General features: G+C 39.7%; 1 protein-coding gene across 1 annotated transcript; it reads right to left on the bottom strand.

Annotated features, from left to right (window-relative positions):
- Positions 1-50: 50 nt before the first annotated feature.
- LOC139944845 (kidney mitochondrial carrier protein 1-like) lies at positions 51-17,077 on the bottom strand. Its single transcript, XM_071941978.1, has 8 exons — positions 16,737-17,077; positions 15,032-15,414; positions 11,001-11,145; positions 9,800-10,082; positions 9,135-9,259; positions 7,497-7,644; positions 6,094-6,174; positions 51-5,583 (listed from the first exon to the last, which is right to left on the bottom strand). The coding sequence occupies exons 2-8, from the start codon at positions 15,093-15,095 to the stop codon at positions 5,542-5,544; spliced, it is 888 nt and encodes a 295-aa protein (XP_071798079.1). The 5' UTR covers positions 15,096-15,414; positions 16,737-17,077; the 3' UTR covers positions 51-5,541.
- Between the last annotated feature and the right edge of the window lie 1,047 nt (positions 17,078-18,124).

The following is an 18,124-nucleotide window of genomic DNA, read 5'->3' as shown; positions in this document are numbered from 1 at the left end:
AGTAGAGGCTATTGTTCCTCTTTTGTTTGTACTTTTTGGCAACATCCTTCTTTGGTCTGTACACACTTTCAAACTGGGGTCTTTAACACATTCAGGTAACTTATTGACCCCTTTGTTATACGTAGGGATGAGATTTCACGAATATACCATTTCCTAAACCAGGCCAAATATTTGGACCTTCGACAGTTTGAAAAAAGTAGGAATATTGCATCGAGCACAAAGGCTTACCTACATGTGCACATAGTGTAGGCTTAAAGGATTTGGGTACTTAAAATGTCAATAGATTTACATTAAACTCACAGGGTTTAAAGATAATTATAGAGGAAAGCTTCCCTTCAAATATTACTTACTGAGTAATGCAGTTTTTGAGAAATGAGTAAAACAATGTCATGAAAGTACGTTTGTAAATGCTTAAAATAATTTTCATCCCATGAGACGAAAATTATTTTCATGACATTATTTTACTCGTTTCCCAAAAACTAGAGCACCTCAGCACGTAATATTTTCAGGGAAGCTTTCCACTATCATTATCTTCAAACTGTGTAAGTTTAGTGTAAATCTGTGGACATTGTGTTTTTTGTCCTACAAAAAGTACATACACCCTTTAAAGGAACACTTGCCTTGGATCGGACGAGTTGGTCTACAAAAAGTGTTTGTATAAAACCGTCGCTATAAAATGCATATGGTTGGAAAGATGTTTTTAGAATACAATGATCCACACAAATATGCCAAGAAATTGCATTGTTTTACAAACTTGATTTTTGAGACCTCCATAATTAGATTTTAAGGTCTTGAAATCAATCGTCTAAAAGCACACGTTTTCGTTTTTTTTTTCTTTCATTGTTATCTCGCAACTTCCAAGACCAATTGAGCTCAAATTTTTACAGGTTTGTTATTTTATGCATGTTGAGATACACCAAGTGAGAAGACTGGTCTTTGACAATTACTTACAGTGTCTAGTGTCTCTAACCACAATTTTTCCGATTTCCTGGTCCTTGAAAAAAGTAGAAATATTTTATCGAATACAAAGGCTGACCGACATGTACATGTTTGTACATTTGCACATGGTGTAGGCTTTATCCAGGTTATTTAATTATCTGATTAACATGTACATTGTGTAAATAAGCAGCACAAGTATCATGGCTGCTGAAAATGCCTTGATGGTTTGGAGTTCCCCATTTATTTCGGATGTTACAAATCAGGAGATTTGCAGAAATCAGAAACACATGTACAAAACTACGGAGTGTTTCTGTCTTTTGGCGACTGAAATGGCACATGGAGATTTCGAAGAAGAAAAAATACTGAAATCGGGAGAAAATTCCAGAGTAATCACATCCCTGCATACTGTATGTACCGTACCCAGTTTGAATGTGTACACCTACCCACCCCTGTATGGGTGTAAATCATGGTTTTTTTTAACCACTTTACCACGTGTATGTGCCAATTGGCAACATGCAATGCATACAAAATTGCTTTAGTAATTAGTCAGTAAAACAATCCAAATGAAAAATTAGCAACTCGTAGACTTCGGGCCCTGAAGCCTTTGATTAGGCATCTGAAAGGACACAAATGAAAAGTGCAACAAGGGTGTTTTTCTTTCATTATTCTCTTGCAACTACCATGACCACCAATTGAGTCAAAAATTTCACACATTTATTTATTGGGCATGTGTTGGGATACACCAAGTGAGAACACGTGTCTTTGACAATAACTAATAGTCATGATAGTGTCCAGTGCCTGCAAGGCCATCTTCAACTTTGCATAAATACAGCAAACAAAAAATTAAATTTAATTTTACCTCCAATCCAAAGTATGTCATGTATAGTCATGATAGTAGAAGAAAAACTAGAACTTTTTTCTTTATAAAATACGAGTTATTTCTAAAATAACATCCTTAAAAAATATTATATTATTTAAAACACCCAACAAAGAAGTAGAAAAGAACAGCCCCAAAGAGAAGAACAGCCCCAAAGAGAAGTACAGTACTCTGGTATTTCTGGTGGTAACCAGTTTTGGCTGGTAAAACCTGTGCCGTTTGTTTTTAATAAATTGGGTCATATTCATGTCAACATTAATTAAAATGGATTAAATTACCCATGCACCTGTTTTATATTATAAAGAAACTACACAAAACATTGCACGCCATGGGTCCAATTTCATAGCTGTTACTGCTTAAACAATTTCTTTGCTAAGCAAAAATGAGTGGGGCACATGTCGCAACATTGTATGTGATATGGGATGTTGGCCAGTAACCTGATTTTGCCAAGCATGATTTTTCTGTGCTTAGCAGAATTTCATGCTAAACAGGCTTTATGAAACTATGCCCAGATAAAATAAGCTAATGTAATAATGTTCATGCAAGCGTCAAAATTGGCAGACACTGGCACTATAGAAATGTCCAGGCCTGTATGCTTCGTTTTTTTGAAAGGGCCGGGGCACCGAGGCATGTTCTCATTGGTAAAGGGCACCCTATTGGGAAGTTGTAAATTCTACTGGAGCATTTCAAGGGCACCAAGGCAATGACCAGGGGGCATGGAGGCAAGCGCCTCCGTTACCTCTGTGAAGTATCAGGCCTGAATGTCCCTTGTTGTTGATATCCAACATATTTTGTTTGTGTTGGTAAATATATATGAAATTGGCTTCATCACGGCACACAGTATTTATTTGTTTGGCCAACTATTGGACAGCCGTCTCTGCAAATTAAAACAATTTCAAACCTACATGTGTATGCAGTTCAATCCGTTGCAATTACTGACTCCGAACTAAGAATATTATTTGAACACACCTTCCGCTAACTCAAGGCTATCCATTAAAAAAATCACAGCGCAAGTTTGAAATGTCGTTGCAATTACTGAGCAATGATTTTTGCCAACTCAAGGCTGTCCATTTATAAAACGCAGCAAATGTTTGAAGTCGAATAAAAATAAGTTTTGGTTTTGGAGTCTCGCATAGACAAACCTAGAGTTTCTTTAATATAACATTAGCAATTACTGAGAAGGCTTCCTCTGGAGAACAAAACATGCTGCATAATCTACATACAGCGACAAAAAAGCTTGTAAAATAAATTGAACTGAAGTACAAAGTATATACAAACCATCAAAACATGTCAATATTAACAAATATTGTTATCTTTCACAAAAGTTCCTTCACTTATTAATATTTTAGTTAAACCATAAATATACAGACCAAACTAAAAAAAAAAAAAAAAAAAAAAAAAATTGTTGTGACCAGCTGTCAGTAACACAAAAAACCTTCATCCAATGGGGAAGTGTATAGAACATGTGACTTGTGACATCACTTGTTAATAAAAGAAACACGGACCCTGGACTAAGTCTGGACGATTAGTGCGACTTGTGTCGTAGTCGTGACTATAGGTTGCTCAGTCGAGTCGCTACTACCGTTTTTCAACTACTCGGTTAATCATGCTGCCACGACTACTACAAAAATAGTCACGATTACTACAAAAATAGTTGTGACACCCTGTTTGGAAAACCAATTGTGACGCTCATGACTTTTCAAGACAATTTACTTACACGAATTAAACACAATCAAACATCAGTGAAACAATCCTTCAATCCTTTTAGCGTGAATTTTACTATTGCGCCTGCGGCAAACATTCATGGCATTATGTCCCAATGCATCTTGGGAATTACAAAATAGTCATTAATAGTTTCAAAGTTGCGACTAGTCGAGAAGTAAATTTCACTAGTCGCCCAGCCTACTCTGGACTTCCAGCAAGTGTGATTTTGCACACAGCCCAATGGAAGAAAACATCAATATGTGTTAGCAAAGAATTCCTAGTAACATAAAGGTTCGGCGCACTAGCAAAAAATTCCCTGTTAATTTGTCAAATAATGATTCAAATAATGATACATAGTGGCTTCTTATATATAGCGCTCAAATCCACTCAGTGACAGTAAAGGAACACGTTGCCTTGGATCGGTCGAGTTGGTCTTTGAAAAGCGTTTGTTACAAAATGCATAGGCCCTATGAGTAGAATACAATGATCCACACCTCATCGACTTACACGGTTAGCCATTTATGGGAGTCAAATGTTTGACTCCCATAAATGGCCGACCGCGCTAGTTCGCACCGTAAAAGGAAAACCGTGCAATTTCGAGGCAAATTTGTGTGGTTAATTGTATTCTACTTTTAAAACATCTTTCAAACCATATGCATTTTATAAAAAACAGTTACAAACGCTTTTTTATAGACCAACTCGTCCGATCCAAGGCAACGTGTTCCTTTAAGACCTTTCAACATTCAGTATTATTCATGCAAGGTAAGCAGAGCACTGTTTTGTAATTTCAAGACCTAATCCATCTAGCACCATGTTGGTTTACAAGGTGCTGTGGTGTATTATAACACCCCTTACAAATGTTCTGCCTTTTCATTGGTTAAGATCGCATCACATGATATGTCTCACTTTTACAAGACGGCGGCCGTGTGATAGTGCATCGTTTGCCGTTCTGATAGTGCGACCTTTGCCGTGTGATAGTCCGGCGACGTGCAGTACCCAGACGTCTTTTTAACCACCTCCAACCCAATCAGTTGTGCATATGTGTAACAAATATTGACTGCTTTAACTCGTGCTATGGTTAAACCAACGACTCCTACGGTGATCCCTGGACCGTTCCATTTTCAGCTGCGCCTCGGAAAAATAGAACGCTCGGGGATCACCTCGGTTGTCGTAGTTTTAACCATAGCACTCGAAGCAGTCAATATTTGTATAATTTGCAGCCGATCAAACCAGGAACACGAAGTACACCCAGTCTCTTTACGATAAGTGCACTTGGTTCTGTTACCTGCATTACACACCAATACGCTTGAGAGGCAAGAGCCAATGACCCTGCTTCTAAAGCAACAATTCATTTCCTTGATGCTAGTCGCAACCACTTTTCAGTAATCATTGCAGCGTGGTTGACCAGAAAGCAGCAGTCTCGACCTGACATGGCATTTAATAGTTATGACTTTGACACTAGTTGACTGGTCGTCCAGGCTGATGTCCCTGCTTCTGTAAGCGCCAATTCTTCGCTTAGCAGTAGACAGAGCCATGACACTAGACCCTACTCTCTTCTGTGACCTTTGAATTCCTAGATTCCTTCTCACTCGCCAATGTTTTTCCAAACTTGACAAAGATCCACTTCATATTCTGTCTAGTTATCAGAACCTGTATTCTCTCATTGATGTCCCTGATCTGTAAGCGCCAATTCTTTGCTTGTGCTACTCTGTCTTGTGACCTCTGAACTCCCTGAACTCCCTGAACTCCTGAATACTCGCCAATGTTTTTTAAACTTGACAAAGATTCCACCTCATATCTGGTCCTAATCAGAACCTAAACAATTTCTCCCATCAAAACCTGATTTTTAGTTTTTTTGTAAAAAAATATGTTGATCAATCTGTTTTCCCTAACATAAGAGTTGTTCTCTGCAGGTAGGAGTTGCAGTGTTGTAGACGTCCACGCACTCTACTTCAAGGCAAGATTTCATTTTTGTTTGTGCACCCTCAAGGCAGGCCCTCGCTTGACAGGATGTGACCGCATCATAACGGAAGCTTCTTCATCTGCTCGTATGTAATAAAAAACTGGTGACATCCAATATTAAGGAAGACAATACAATTGTTCGGTATTACTAAGTTTTAATTTCAGTTGAAGGTTTCCTTGTACTTTGGGCATAACAAAGTTACTACGATCCTTCCCCACTTTAAAGCCATTATACACTTTCGGTAAACAGTATTGTCCAAGTCCCACACTTTGTGTATCACAACTAATATATAAAATAAACCTGTGAGAATTTAAGTTCAATCGGTCATCGGAGTCGGGAGAAAATAACGGGAAAACCCATTCTTGTTTCCGCGCGTTTTGCTGTGTCATGACATGTGTTTAAAATAAAACCGTAATTCTCGCTAACGAGAATTTATATTGTTTTAATGTTTTCTCAAAAAGTAACCCATTTCATGAAACAATATTTCAAGAGAAGTCTTTCACCATTACCTTCTGTAAACCCTGTAAATTATTTGTAAATCTGTGAACTTTTTTTTTGTCCTGTACCGAAAGGGTATAATGGCTTTAAACTCATCAAACAAAAAGGATACAATAATATTCCAAGGTCCAAGTCTCACCCACGTTGGTATGAAGCCTTTATACAGAGCGAAGAATCCCTCGTACTTGAACGTCTGAAAAAGTAGAAGTAAGAAGTGAACTCCTATGTTAAAAAGATGTTCACTCCTTGAAGAGGGGGCACATTAAGGATGTAAAGCCCGTTTCATCCTTCCTGCGAATGCAAATGCGATACAAAGTCACAGGTGCGTTTTGGCAGCGAATGTTTTGCAGGAGGAGTTCTGCACAAGTCAACTGATGCGATTTGTTCATGGTGGAATTGTGTTTACTCTTTGACGAGAGGGACCAATATTGATGTAAGCCCCAACTCTTACTTCTTGCCAATGCCAATGCGATACAAATTTTGAAGTCACGGGCGTTTTGGCAGCGAATGTTTTGCAGGAGGAGTTCTGCACAAGTCAACTGATGCGATTTGTTCATGGTGGATTTGTGTTTACTCTTTGACGAGAGGGACCAATAATGATGTAAACCCTCATTCTTACTTCCTGCGAATGCTAATGTGATACAAATTTTGATGTCGCAGGGCTGTTTTTTCGCAGCGAGTGTTTCGCAGCACAAGTCTACCGATTTTAATTTGCATTCACAGGAAGTATGAACCGGGCTTTTTACTTTGAAGAGAGGGCACAATTTCACTATTCTGCATACCACAGAACTCTGAGCTTACCTCTCCATGCAGAGCTGCTAACATTTGTATCAGGAAGATTTTTATGCGCCATACCTTAAGATATTTATAATTACATTTAACATGATAGTGAGGTTTCCATAATCGCTTTTCATTAAATTTGTTTTCAATTTTGTTGCCCCATTTTTCAGTAAATTTGTTTTCAATTTTTTCCCCCCATTTTAGGCATGCATCCTTTCAGCGGATTGCCACTTCTTCACTTCAGTGCGGCAGAAAATTGAAATCAAGGTAAGAACATTAATTTTAGCAACAAGGGTGTTATTTCTTTCAGTATTCTTTTGCAACTTCGATGACCAATTGGTCCAATTGTTCACAGATTTGTTAATATGCTGGGATACACCAAGTGAGAATACTAGTCTTTGACAATTAGCAAAGATGTCCAGCCGTCGATTTCACAAAGAGTTAGGACTTGTCTTACCTCGATTTAGGACGAGTAACTCTTTCTGCCTTGGGATTAATCTTAAGGTCTGCATGCTACAGTTCAGGGTTGGGACTCGTCCTAAGATAAGTCTTAAGTTAGGAAGAGTTTTGTGAAATCGATGGCAGTGCCTGTAAGCAGAAAATATTGCTTAATCATTTTCTGCTAAGCAGAATTGAAATGGGACACCAGTCACTGATAGTAAACGTTAAATTGTATTTCGGTCGGTAACCTTATTCTTCTACATGTTCTAAGCATTTTTTGCTGTTCATATTCACCTTGACCAGACAGTCCAATGAGTTCTTGTAGATGTGTTGAGCTTTACTGGAGCAACCTCGTAGGTTTCTTTGGTTCATTAGTCGTGTCTTGACGACATCGATGGGTGTTGAGGCAACAGCTCCGGCAAACCCAGCGACAAAGCTGGCACTGATACAAAAAGAAAATAGAGTGTTAAAGAACACTGGAAACTATTGGTAGTTGTCGAAGACTAGTCTTCTCATTTGGTGTATCTCATCATACGTTGTATGCACACAACAACAAACCTGTGAAAATTTGAACTCATTTGGTCGTCTCAGTTGCAAGATATTAATGAGAAAGAAAAAACATCCTTGTCACACGAAGTTGTGTGCTTTCAGATGTTTGACTTCGGAACCTCAAAATCTAATTTTGAGGTCTTGAAATCAAATTTGTGGAAAATTACTTCTTTCTCGAAAACTACGTTACTTCAGGGCAGGCCTGCTTCAGAAGGAGCCGTTTCTCACAATACTTTACACTATCAACAGCTCTCCATTGCTTGTTACCTAGTAAGTTTTTATGCTGACAATGACAATAACTATTTTGAGTAATTACCAATAGTGTCTAGTGCCTTTAAGTATTCTCTTTTTTAACAGAAGGTCGCTAGCCAAATACCAGTTAAATCACCAGAGGACTAGTCTGAGTTGACTCCATGTGGTCCAGCTGGCTTGACTAGTTCAGTGTTGAAAAGCATCAATATATATACACATGTAATGTGAAGTGACAAGCCTCTTCTTTACTTCAGTAGGTACATGTACAATGTACATGTACAATGTACATGTACATGTAGGTCCTTTTTGCTAGTCACTAGAAATTGTGTTAATGACTAAAGCGCCATGTCACAAAAGAATCATTTAAAGCCAACCAGGCAATCTGAAATAAGAAAATCCATTCACTTTTGACTTTTTGATCATCATTTTCTTTGGGATAAAATTTTACTGTCTAGAAGAACGTCTCTTGTCCTGCCAAGGTGTTCCTTAAAATTGCATACAGTGCAAGTGGTTGCCTGAACAAAAATTACCCTCGTTCGTATTATTTTTGCTCAGAAGGAAACTGTTACTGAATAGCACCCTCACAAAGTGCACAACAGGCCTTGAACTTTGAACTTCGCCCGTGAAGGGGCACAGTAATTTCTCTCTGGTGAGGGGCACACTAAAGGCCGGTTTATAGTCGGTCCCTTGCGCGCAATCCAAAGACTGAGGCTTAAAAAACGTGTCTTTTTATGATCGTGCATCAAGATTCCATCGCCTGACCATCGCGCAACCGACTATAACTCGGACTTCATGAGGAAAATGTAAATTTGTACAGGAACCTTGCAGAGAGGACTCAAACAATTGCTGTGGGTGCAGTGAGTTATTTCAAGGCATGGCAGAAGCCTGGCAGGGCCTGGAATTACAAAGAGGACCCAGGACTGTGCCTAGGTGCCCCTTCAAAAGTTTCCCTTTGACTTTAAGATTGTTGATAGAAGTGCCTTTTGCAAAATGAAAATGGCCTCTCCCTTTCAAATTTGAAATTCTAGGCCTGCTATGGGATAACAATTGTTAGCACCAAATTCCCTGGCAAGTGCTGTCACAACATTTTGGTGTACCCCTTTCGGACAAAAGCAAAGATCGGAAACTCACATGAAGTGAGTTGACATGGTGTCTCCCAGCCAATTATTGTCAATAATCCACTTTTTGAACCAATCGTAGACCGGGAGTTCTACACCACAGACGACGGCTGCTCTCTGCGCTGTGGGGACCACACCCTGTCAATAGAAATTGAAAAACCAAAAATAGCAAAAATAATCCCCATCGGTATTATTTGTCGGATCCAATCAAACTCACTCAAAACTGTCGTACCCTGATAAGATTGGTATTTCTGCATTTGGTTCGGCTGTGCAGTACCAATTCCATCAAACTCAGGCAAACTATTTTCACTCTAACATGTCTGATAAGATTGGTACATATATATGCCTTGCTTGATGCTAAGTTTGGTTGGTTTGGCTGTGCAGTACTGATACCATCAAACTAGGGTAAAACCCCAGACTCTGATAAGATTGGTACGCCTGGCTCTATGCTATGCGGTTTGGCTGTGCAGTACTGAATTCATCCAACTTGGGTAGAATCACAGGCAGGGATTTGGAAGAAGTTTGCAAAGATCTAACTACAAGACTATCTGAGTGCATTTATCTGTAATCACGTATAATGGCACAGACTTTAACGAATACTTCAAATTATAAAGTACATGTATGCATAAATTTATGAAACTGTTCCCCCGATCATAATTTGTTTTGACAGAAACTCACCCGCCATAACCCCCGGGTTCCTTCCTCCTGAAAGATGTTCACAAAGGAGCTCATCATGCCGCTGGTGTTGGCAAAACTGGCGCCCTGCGCCTGCATCCGTACCTTCAGCACGTCGGTGGGGTTTGCAATAGATGACGCCAGCACACCGGCCGTTACGCCGCACACCACGTTGACGAGTAGTGTCTCGTTCTCGGGATTCTCCACCAGGAGTCTCTTAAAGGAGTGGTAGCAGCCCATTTTAATTGTGCCGTACGACGCCTGGCGTAGGATGGCCGGTCTGATTCTGAGGAAGGAGGGGTGAGTAATAAAACACAACATTATAATAGATGTTAAATTTGCATCGGGGGTGAATTCGGTCGTTGGTTCGAATCCCACCCGAGTAACATGCCCGTGTGATATTTTTTCACAGGACTCGGGGAAAGTACCGAGTATACAGTGCTAACACACATTGGTGTATGGGTAAAAAACAGAATTAAAACACAACATTGGTTAGTCCTATATATAGTTCACGCACAGGTATGAGGCCTGATACTTCACAGAGGCAAAATTGAGGTTTCAGATACAATGTACCCAGATACAATTACCCAGATTAGAGCACCCTCACCTCTGTGTGCATAGATTTTGAAGGATTCAATGCGTGGTTTTAACAGGTCAAGGTTTCTCATACCCAGAGGAGGGTGCCCTTACACCCTACTGGTCTGTGTGTGTGGATTTTGAAGGATTCAATGAGTGGTTTTAACAGGTCAAGGTTTCTCATACGAGAGGAGGGCGCCCTTACACCATACTGGTCTGTGTGTGTGGATTTTGAAGGATTCAATGAGTGGTTTTAACAGGTCAAGGTTTCTCATACGAGAGGAGGGCGCCCTTACACCCTACTGGTCTGTGTGCGTGGATTTTGAAGGATTCAATAAATGGTTTTAACAGGTCAATGTTTTTCATACCCAGAGGAGGGCGCCCTTACACCACTGTACACCCTATTGGTCTGTGTGCGTGGATTTTGAAGGATTCAATGAGTGGTTTTAACAGGTCATCGCTTCTCATACCCAAAGGAGGGCGCCCTTACACCATACTGGTCTGTGTGCGTAGATTTTGAAGGGTTCAATGAGATGTTTTATGAATCAATGTGTCACATACTCAGAAGAAACCTGTGTGGATTTTGAAGGATTCGATGAATGGTTTAACGAATCAAGCTTTCACGTACCCAGAGTAGAGCGCCTTTACGCCTTCCTCCCTTGAGATCTTGACCAGTGCGTGGGTCATCCCTCGGTACTTGAGCTCCTTGTAGCTTCCCGTATGTTGACCTTGAACCTGCAGTCGAGTCTTGGTCAAATCGATGGGGAAGGTACCTGAAAAAAATTTTTTAAAAAATAAAATAATAAAAAAAATAAAATAATAATAATAATGAAGAAATTTGTAAAGCGCCTAATTTAAAAGCATCTACGCGCTTTTAGAGAACAATAAAATTTACAACTAGAGGTGTGACTGTTAAATATTTGAATTTGAAAGGAGTTGCAAGAGAGAAATGAAAGAAAAAAAATGTGTGCTTCCAGATCCCTTATAAAAAGGCTTTAGGCCTGGGGTCTGTTATCCGAGTGAGAAATTACATTTTTCTCAAATACTATTACTTCACAGGGAGCCATTTCTCATATCGTTATACATACAGGCCTGCAATTGCCTCCGTTGCCCCCTGCCATTGCCTTGGTGCCCTTGAAATGATCCAGTAGAAATTTACAATTTCCTCATAGGGTGCCCCTTGCCAAAGAGAAAATGCCTTGGTGCCCTTGCCTTTTCAAAAACGAAGCATACAGGTCTGTACATACTATCAGCAGCTCTCCATTGCTCGTTACCAAGTAAGTTTTTATGCTACATAATATTAATAAATATTTTTTAGTAACTACCAATAGTGTCCAGTGCTTTACCCATTTTCTTTTCTTCAAGTGGAGACTGTGAGTTTTTCATATCAAAACTACATCACAGTCCCTGAAACTGAGTTTGTATGAAAACATATCTGGGGGGATATACACACGTATAGACAACTTGCTGTTTCTAAGGCGAGTGTAATTTGCTCAATGTTTGTTTTTCTGTGTCTGTAATCAGTTGTCAAACCATAGTGCATGTATAATACGGTGTACTTAGTGTACGTAGACCTTGTGGACGACCATTAACACAACCATAAACTACCAATTGACATCCATACCAGCGCACTGAAGGCATTTCATTGACCTTTATTTGAACTTTGATATTTAACATAAATTTTTCAGCTTTCCATCTCACTTATTGACGGCAAACATTCCAAGTAACTTACAGAGGAAGCCTGGGCGACTACATGTGTACGTGTCAAAGTCGCGACTAGTGATTGCTTAGTTAACAGTCAAGTCGTAACTACTGTTTTTCAACTACTGTGCTACTGTACCATTTGAGGCACGCGACTAGTCTAATGCCAGTAAATTTCACTACATGTACATGCATAACCTACATAACAACTGTACATTACAGATCCACAATTCTTAAATTATTCACTTCCTCCCAAACATTGATTTCACATGATTGTAGGCCTACATGTTAGTAAGTTATTTGCTATTTTGGAGCACAAAGTTGTCAGCTGTTAAGCAAAATTGTCTGCTTAAGCAGCTCTTTATGAAATTTGGCCTTGGACGTACATGCTGGATGACTCTGACAGGATACCAGTCACAAACTGTACATCTTGTGACATGGTAGTTTGGCCGGTAACCTTATTCTGGTAAATAAGCATCGTTTTGTTGGTGCTTTTCTGCTTTCAGAGTCAGCTCTATGAAATTGTGGGCCCAGGTGGTCTTGCTCACACTCGCATGATCTGATGATCATTGCACATCATTGTACTTTACATTAAATTGTAGATTGTAAATCCATGGGGTGCCAGCTTGACACAGTGACTAATGTGTATCGTGGGGTGTCGTGGCCGAGTGGATTAAGAGCACCGAACTCAAGCTCTAATGCTTCCTGTTCAGCAGAGTGTTGGTTCGAATCCCGGACGTGACACTTGTGTCCCTGAGCAAGACACTTAACTATAATTGCTTCTCTCTGCACCCAGGGGTAAATGGGTACCTGTGAGGACAGAGATGGTTCTTGTGATTGGTTTAGCCGAGTAGCGCATTATATTGTGCACAGGCTGTATACTCCCCAGGGAGCTGAGATGGTTTATAAGGCATGATTTAAAGGCCCAGTGACCAGGGTTAATGATGTAAAAGCGCCTTGAGACACCCCTCGGGCGTGAAAAGCGCTATATAAAAACGGGTTATTATTATTAATAACACCATCAAAACTGGGCCCAATTTCATAAAGCTGTTACAGAAAACAAAAGGGGAAGGTTTAAAAGCAAACACTAGGTGGCACTGTGGGTCAACATGTAAAGTCACAACAATGTAAAGTTTATGACTTTATGAACCATTGGCTGGTAGCCAGTTGTTTGTTTATTTTGTTTGTTTGTTTACATGATCTTCCCATCAAGGGAACTCGGCAAACTCCCACAAGGGGATGGATACACTGTAAACACCAAGCTGACAACAGCCAATCTCTCTCATAACAAACACTGGTTTAGCGCCGATGATTATGAATTTGTAACACAAATCAAGAAATTGTGATCCAGTAATTAGTCGGCAATACTTATAATTCTAGTCATTGTGAAATCAGCAGTTAGCTTGGGGGGTTCGAACCAACAACCTTGTGATTGCAAGTCCTGCAGTCTAACCACTGGACCACTGTGACCATAATACTGATAGAGACCAATTCTGCTAAGCAATATTTGTCTTTGCTTAGCAAGGTTTTTGTGATAATAGGTTTTATGACATTGGACACAGGACTCAACCGCTACTAATGTTATGTGCAAACATTAGATATCATGAACATAGAGCAAGGGTCACTGATAGGTCTGAATAAAGTCATTGATGTTAAAGGCCTTCCACATCCCACACTGCACAGAATCTCTTTGTTGGACATGTACAATCTGTGTACTGTGGACTAACCTTTTTAACAACTGCAACTTTTCAACACTGTGATTGATCCCGATAGAGTGCTTTATCCGTGTCTGAACCGCCCCTGCTAGGGAGGTGGGTTGAAATTTCTCGATGTACTGTGTTGAAATTCCATCATGGATTACACAGCTATCGTGGTATGAATACACCAAGGTTCATTTTCAATCCGTGATACGTAAACTATAGCGACTACGAGGCGCAGTAGTTGTTAAACGCGTAAAAAAAAGGAGCCGCATAAAGTAAAATGTGCAAAGCATCACTGTGCGTCATTACGCACCAAGACACAGGTCCAAATTTCCTGGATACTTAAAAACTGTGTGTCAAAATGGTAAATGACAGAAAAAAGACAGCGTGTCCAAATTTATAACTGGGTGTCCAGAAGCCACCCAGCCGCGACACTTGTGTCCTTAAGAAAGACATTTAATCATTGCTTCAACCTTCAGATGGGACGTAAAGCCACCCAGCCGTGACACTTGTGTCCTTAAGAAAGACATTTAATCATTGCTTCAACCTTCAGATGGAACGTAAAGCCACCCAGCCGTGACACTTGTGTCCTTAAGAAAGACATTTAATCATTGCTTCGTCCTTCAGATAGGTTGTAAAGCCGTTGGTCCCATGGGGGGTTTATCGAAAAGAGAAGGGGTTCGCCCCGGTGCTCCTGGCTTGATTGGCAGCATATTGCGCCACAGCACCTTGTAAACCATTATTTGGTGCTAAGGATAAGGTCTTATACCTAAAACTTTGTCCCACTCCTTGCAGTAATAATGTGATACCTGGTGCTTTGTATCCTTTGGCAAAAGGCGCCCTATAAAAACGGTTATTTTTATTAATATTATTATTGTTATTATTATTATTATTATTATTATTATTATTATTATTATTATTATTATTATTATTATTATTATTATTATTATTATTATTATTATTATTATTATTATTATTATTATTATTATTGTTAATATTATACACCAAGACACCCCTCTGGCTAAAGGCCCGGTCCCACTGCAGCAATAACGCCAACGATAACGATAACGATGCAAAGAGAACGCATTCCATTGGTTGAATGAGCGTAGTGCGTAATCTACATGGAGCAATTCGACGAATACAAGGCATTCTCTTTGCATCGTGATCGTTAACTATCGTTTTCGTTATCGCTGCAGTATAGTACCGGACCTTAAGACACTACGGCAGGTATTTTGTTTCTGATGCCTTGAAGCCTTACCAAACTCAGCAGTAACAGAACCGATGCCTCCATAGACAAACGGTCTCCAATCCCCTGCAATCATTGCTTCCTTTCTTTGCCGGCTGCCCTTGACGGAAACAGGGGTCTCTGTGAGGGAAACAGAGCTCCTTGAATCACTCAGGGTTCGTTCCACTGAGCTACAGTGTCAGTGATCGGAATGATCCAATGCTCACGGACTCTGTAGTCCAACCTGGGATTCAGAATATCGAGGTCCGATATAATGTTGGCACAATACAAAACAGCAACCAAGTTCGCTGATTCTCAGACGTGTGTTTGTTCAGCCTTGCTGAGGATTCATGGCAGCCCTAAAGCCGATTCATGTAACTTTCAAATCCATGGTTCGACTGCTGGGTGTTCATGATCTGATGAAAGACAAGATTTGAAAACATTATAATCCATTACAAGGATTTGATACCTTTTTTAGATTAAGGTTTAGGAAATGACATTAAACCCTACTCTGTTAGTTGCGATAACGTAACCCTCCTCCAGACGGCCGCCAGGGAGGAGGGTTACTTTATCGCAACTAGTGCTCTGAGTGAACGAAGATGTACAATGTAGCCTAATGTAATATAATTTACTTGTAGAAGTTTCAGCTTCATTAATTAATAACAAAAACAACTAATAATTCATTAAGAATTATTTAGTATGCAACCATTAAGTTATAACTTATTAAACATGTTAAAGCCATTATACACTTTCGGTAAACAGACGCTTGGAATTAGAGAGAGGTAAACTAATTTGCAATTCACTGCTTGAAGCCACAATGCAGTTCACTGTTTTTCATATCTCTTAAAGCCATTGGACGCTTTCGGTAAACAGTATTGTCCAAGGCCCACACTTCGTGTATCACAACTTATATATAAAATAACAAACCTGTGAAAGTTTAGGCTCAATTGGACATCGGAGTCGGGAGAAAATAACGCGAAAACCCACTCATGTTTTCGCGCGTTTCGCCGTGTCATGACATGTGTTTATAACAAATCCGTAATTCTCGTTAAGGAGAATTTATATTGTTTTACCGTTTTCTCAAAAAGTAAAGCATTTCATGGACTAATATTTCAAGAGAAGTCTTTCACTATTACCTTCTGTAAACACTGTAAATTATTTGTAAATCTGTGAACTTTTTTTTTTTTCTGTACCGAAAGGGTCCAATGGCTTTAAAAGGAATACACATTAAATTGAAAGTTTGGAGTGAGTGTGACTTGTCTGACGAAGTGACTTAGCAGAGTCACTTTGGGGTTGTACCTCGCACACTGTACGAATAGACCAACTCGGTTTTAAATATTTTATATGGTACGAATTGTCCCTAAGGCGAGTGTCCAGGCCTACACGTACCTCCATCATGGTCCAGGGTACAAAGTGGCAAAGGTCATGAAGGGAGGAAGTGTCACACTCGGACTTCTATATGATCCATCAACATTACCAAAAGTATTATTACCCCAACATCATGAAAAGCACTGTTCTTATTAAACTTATTCCTCCATTTTGACCATGGTCTTGTCAATAATTGATTACTCAACTGCAATTTTCACTTCCCATAAAATTATGTCGAGAAGGAAAATCAGCTTGCAAAAAATGCAAGTAACATACTGTTCGCTAAAGACGCTAGTCATGCTAATTGCTAGAATATAAATACCATCATGAAAAAATAAATGTATCACTATCAACATTAATTCTGACTTACCACGATTTGATTGATTGATGAGAAAACGTAGAAGAAATGTTGACCACGAAACTCACGATTCGCGAATCGTAATGTTGCATTATTTATCTCATATCTGTCGTCATTTTGATTTGAAGAAAATGTGCGTTTTGGGAGTTTTCTGTCACTGTGTTAACTTATTAAATTAATACGTTTTATTGTATTTTTACAGTACGTACAAAACAAGTAGCTTATGGAGCTATATGACAGACAGGCGCCGGTCCGGTTGTGTGTGTACTGAGTGGATGACCTTTTGGCATCCATATCCATATTTACACCATGCACTGCACACACAATAGTAAGTGCAGGAAACAGTCGTTTAACACAGAATGTACATGTGCTGTAAACGTGATCACCATTTTTGTCAGTTGAGGGCGCCCTAGATAATAATAAAAAGTAATACGGACATGAACAGATCAGACTGTGGACAACTCACAGGTAGGCCGGCCTTTTTTGGCTGCCAAACCGGTGTGGCAGGATATTCTGCTTGCTCTCTCAATGCAAAAGAGTTAAAAAAAAAACACTCGTTGAAGAGCCATATTGGAGACAACTCTTTTTCGAGTGGTCTTCCACTCTTTTAGATTGAAGTTTGAGTTTTTTTTTACTCTGTCCTGGATTGAAATCCTTCTAAAAGAATGAAATAACCGCCACTCTTATTTATAGCAAAGAGCCATTAAATTTTGTTGGACAACTCGAAATGTAAAGAGGTGGTGTTTTTCACTCTTTTACATCTAGAGGGGGGGGGGGGGAGATTATACACGATTGTATATGCAAAAACGTCCGGCGGACACTTATTGCATATGCAATAATGTCCTCCGGATAGTATTGCATAAAGGACATAATAATTGCATGCGACACCGGCCCCGCCATCCAACTGTGTAGGCCTGCCTACTGAATTCTGAGAGCGCCCTCTTTTGAATCTCCTCCAGCAGCCATCCCGGGAAAAGGGGGTTGTGGCAGACACTCACTGGGACACCGGCCGCGGCGTCTCCGAGTACAGTTATACTACAATGTATTGGGGTGGGGGTGGGGGTGGGTAGAACCGCCTGCCACAGTCAAATTAATTATTGTCGTCTCGAGTCAACAATTTGTAATAATTCGTTGTCTTACTCAGTTCGAATCAGCAAGTATTATTTTAAGGGGAACAATCGGTATATTTAAGACCGTGTAAGTTTATTGATCTGTGTAGAAGACGTTTGTGTGTGTCATACAAAAAATACCTGATAAAGAATTTTTCGGCTGTAGCAGAACGGATCTTTCACTTTACGACTTGTCTACAAGCCTCGGATAAGAGCTGGGACCGAGCAAAAATAATTGGTTGCATGGATTGAATTGAAACGAGCGCTGTTCGAATTCGTAATATTATTGTC

This window comes from Asterias amurensis, chromosome 12 (genome assembly GCF_032118995.1).
Source record: "Asterias amurensis chromosome 12, ASM3211899v1".
NCBI classification, from domain to species: domain Eukaryota; kingdom Metazoa; phylum Echinodermata; class Asteroidea; order Forcipulatida; family Asteriidae; genus Asterias; species Asterias amurensis.
The sequence above is the reverse complement of the archived record's forward strand: the minus strand, read 5'-3'. Positions and strand labels throughout refer to the sequence as shown.

Bases quoted from the DNA above. Each gene is read 5' to 3' on its own strand.
- LOC139944845 (XM_071941978.1), bottom strand. From the start codon at position 15,095: ATGATTGCAGGGGATTGGAGACCGTTTGTCTATGGAGGCATCGGTTCT. The intron at 11,146-15,031 runs GTAAGGCTTCAA...AATTTTTTTCAG, and splicing joins TTCTGTTACTGCTGAGTTTG to GTACCTTCCCCATCGATTTG. The intron at 9,260-9,799 runs GTGAGTTTCTGT...TTCTATTGACAG, and splicing joins GAACCCGGGGGTTATGGCGG to GGTGTGGTCCCCACAGCGCA.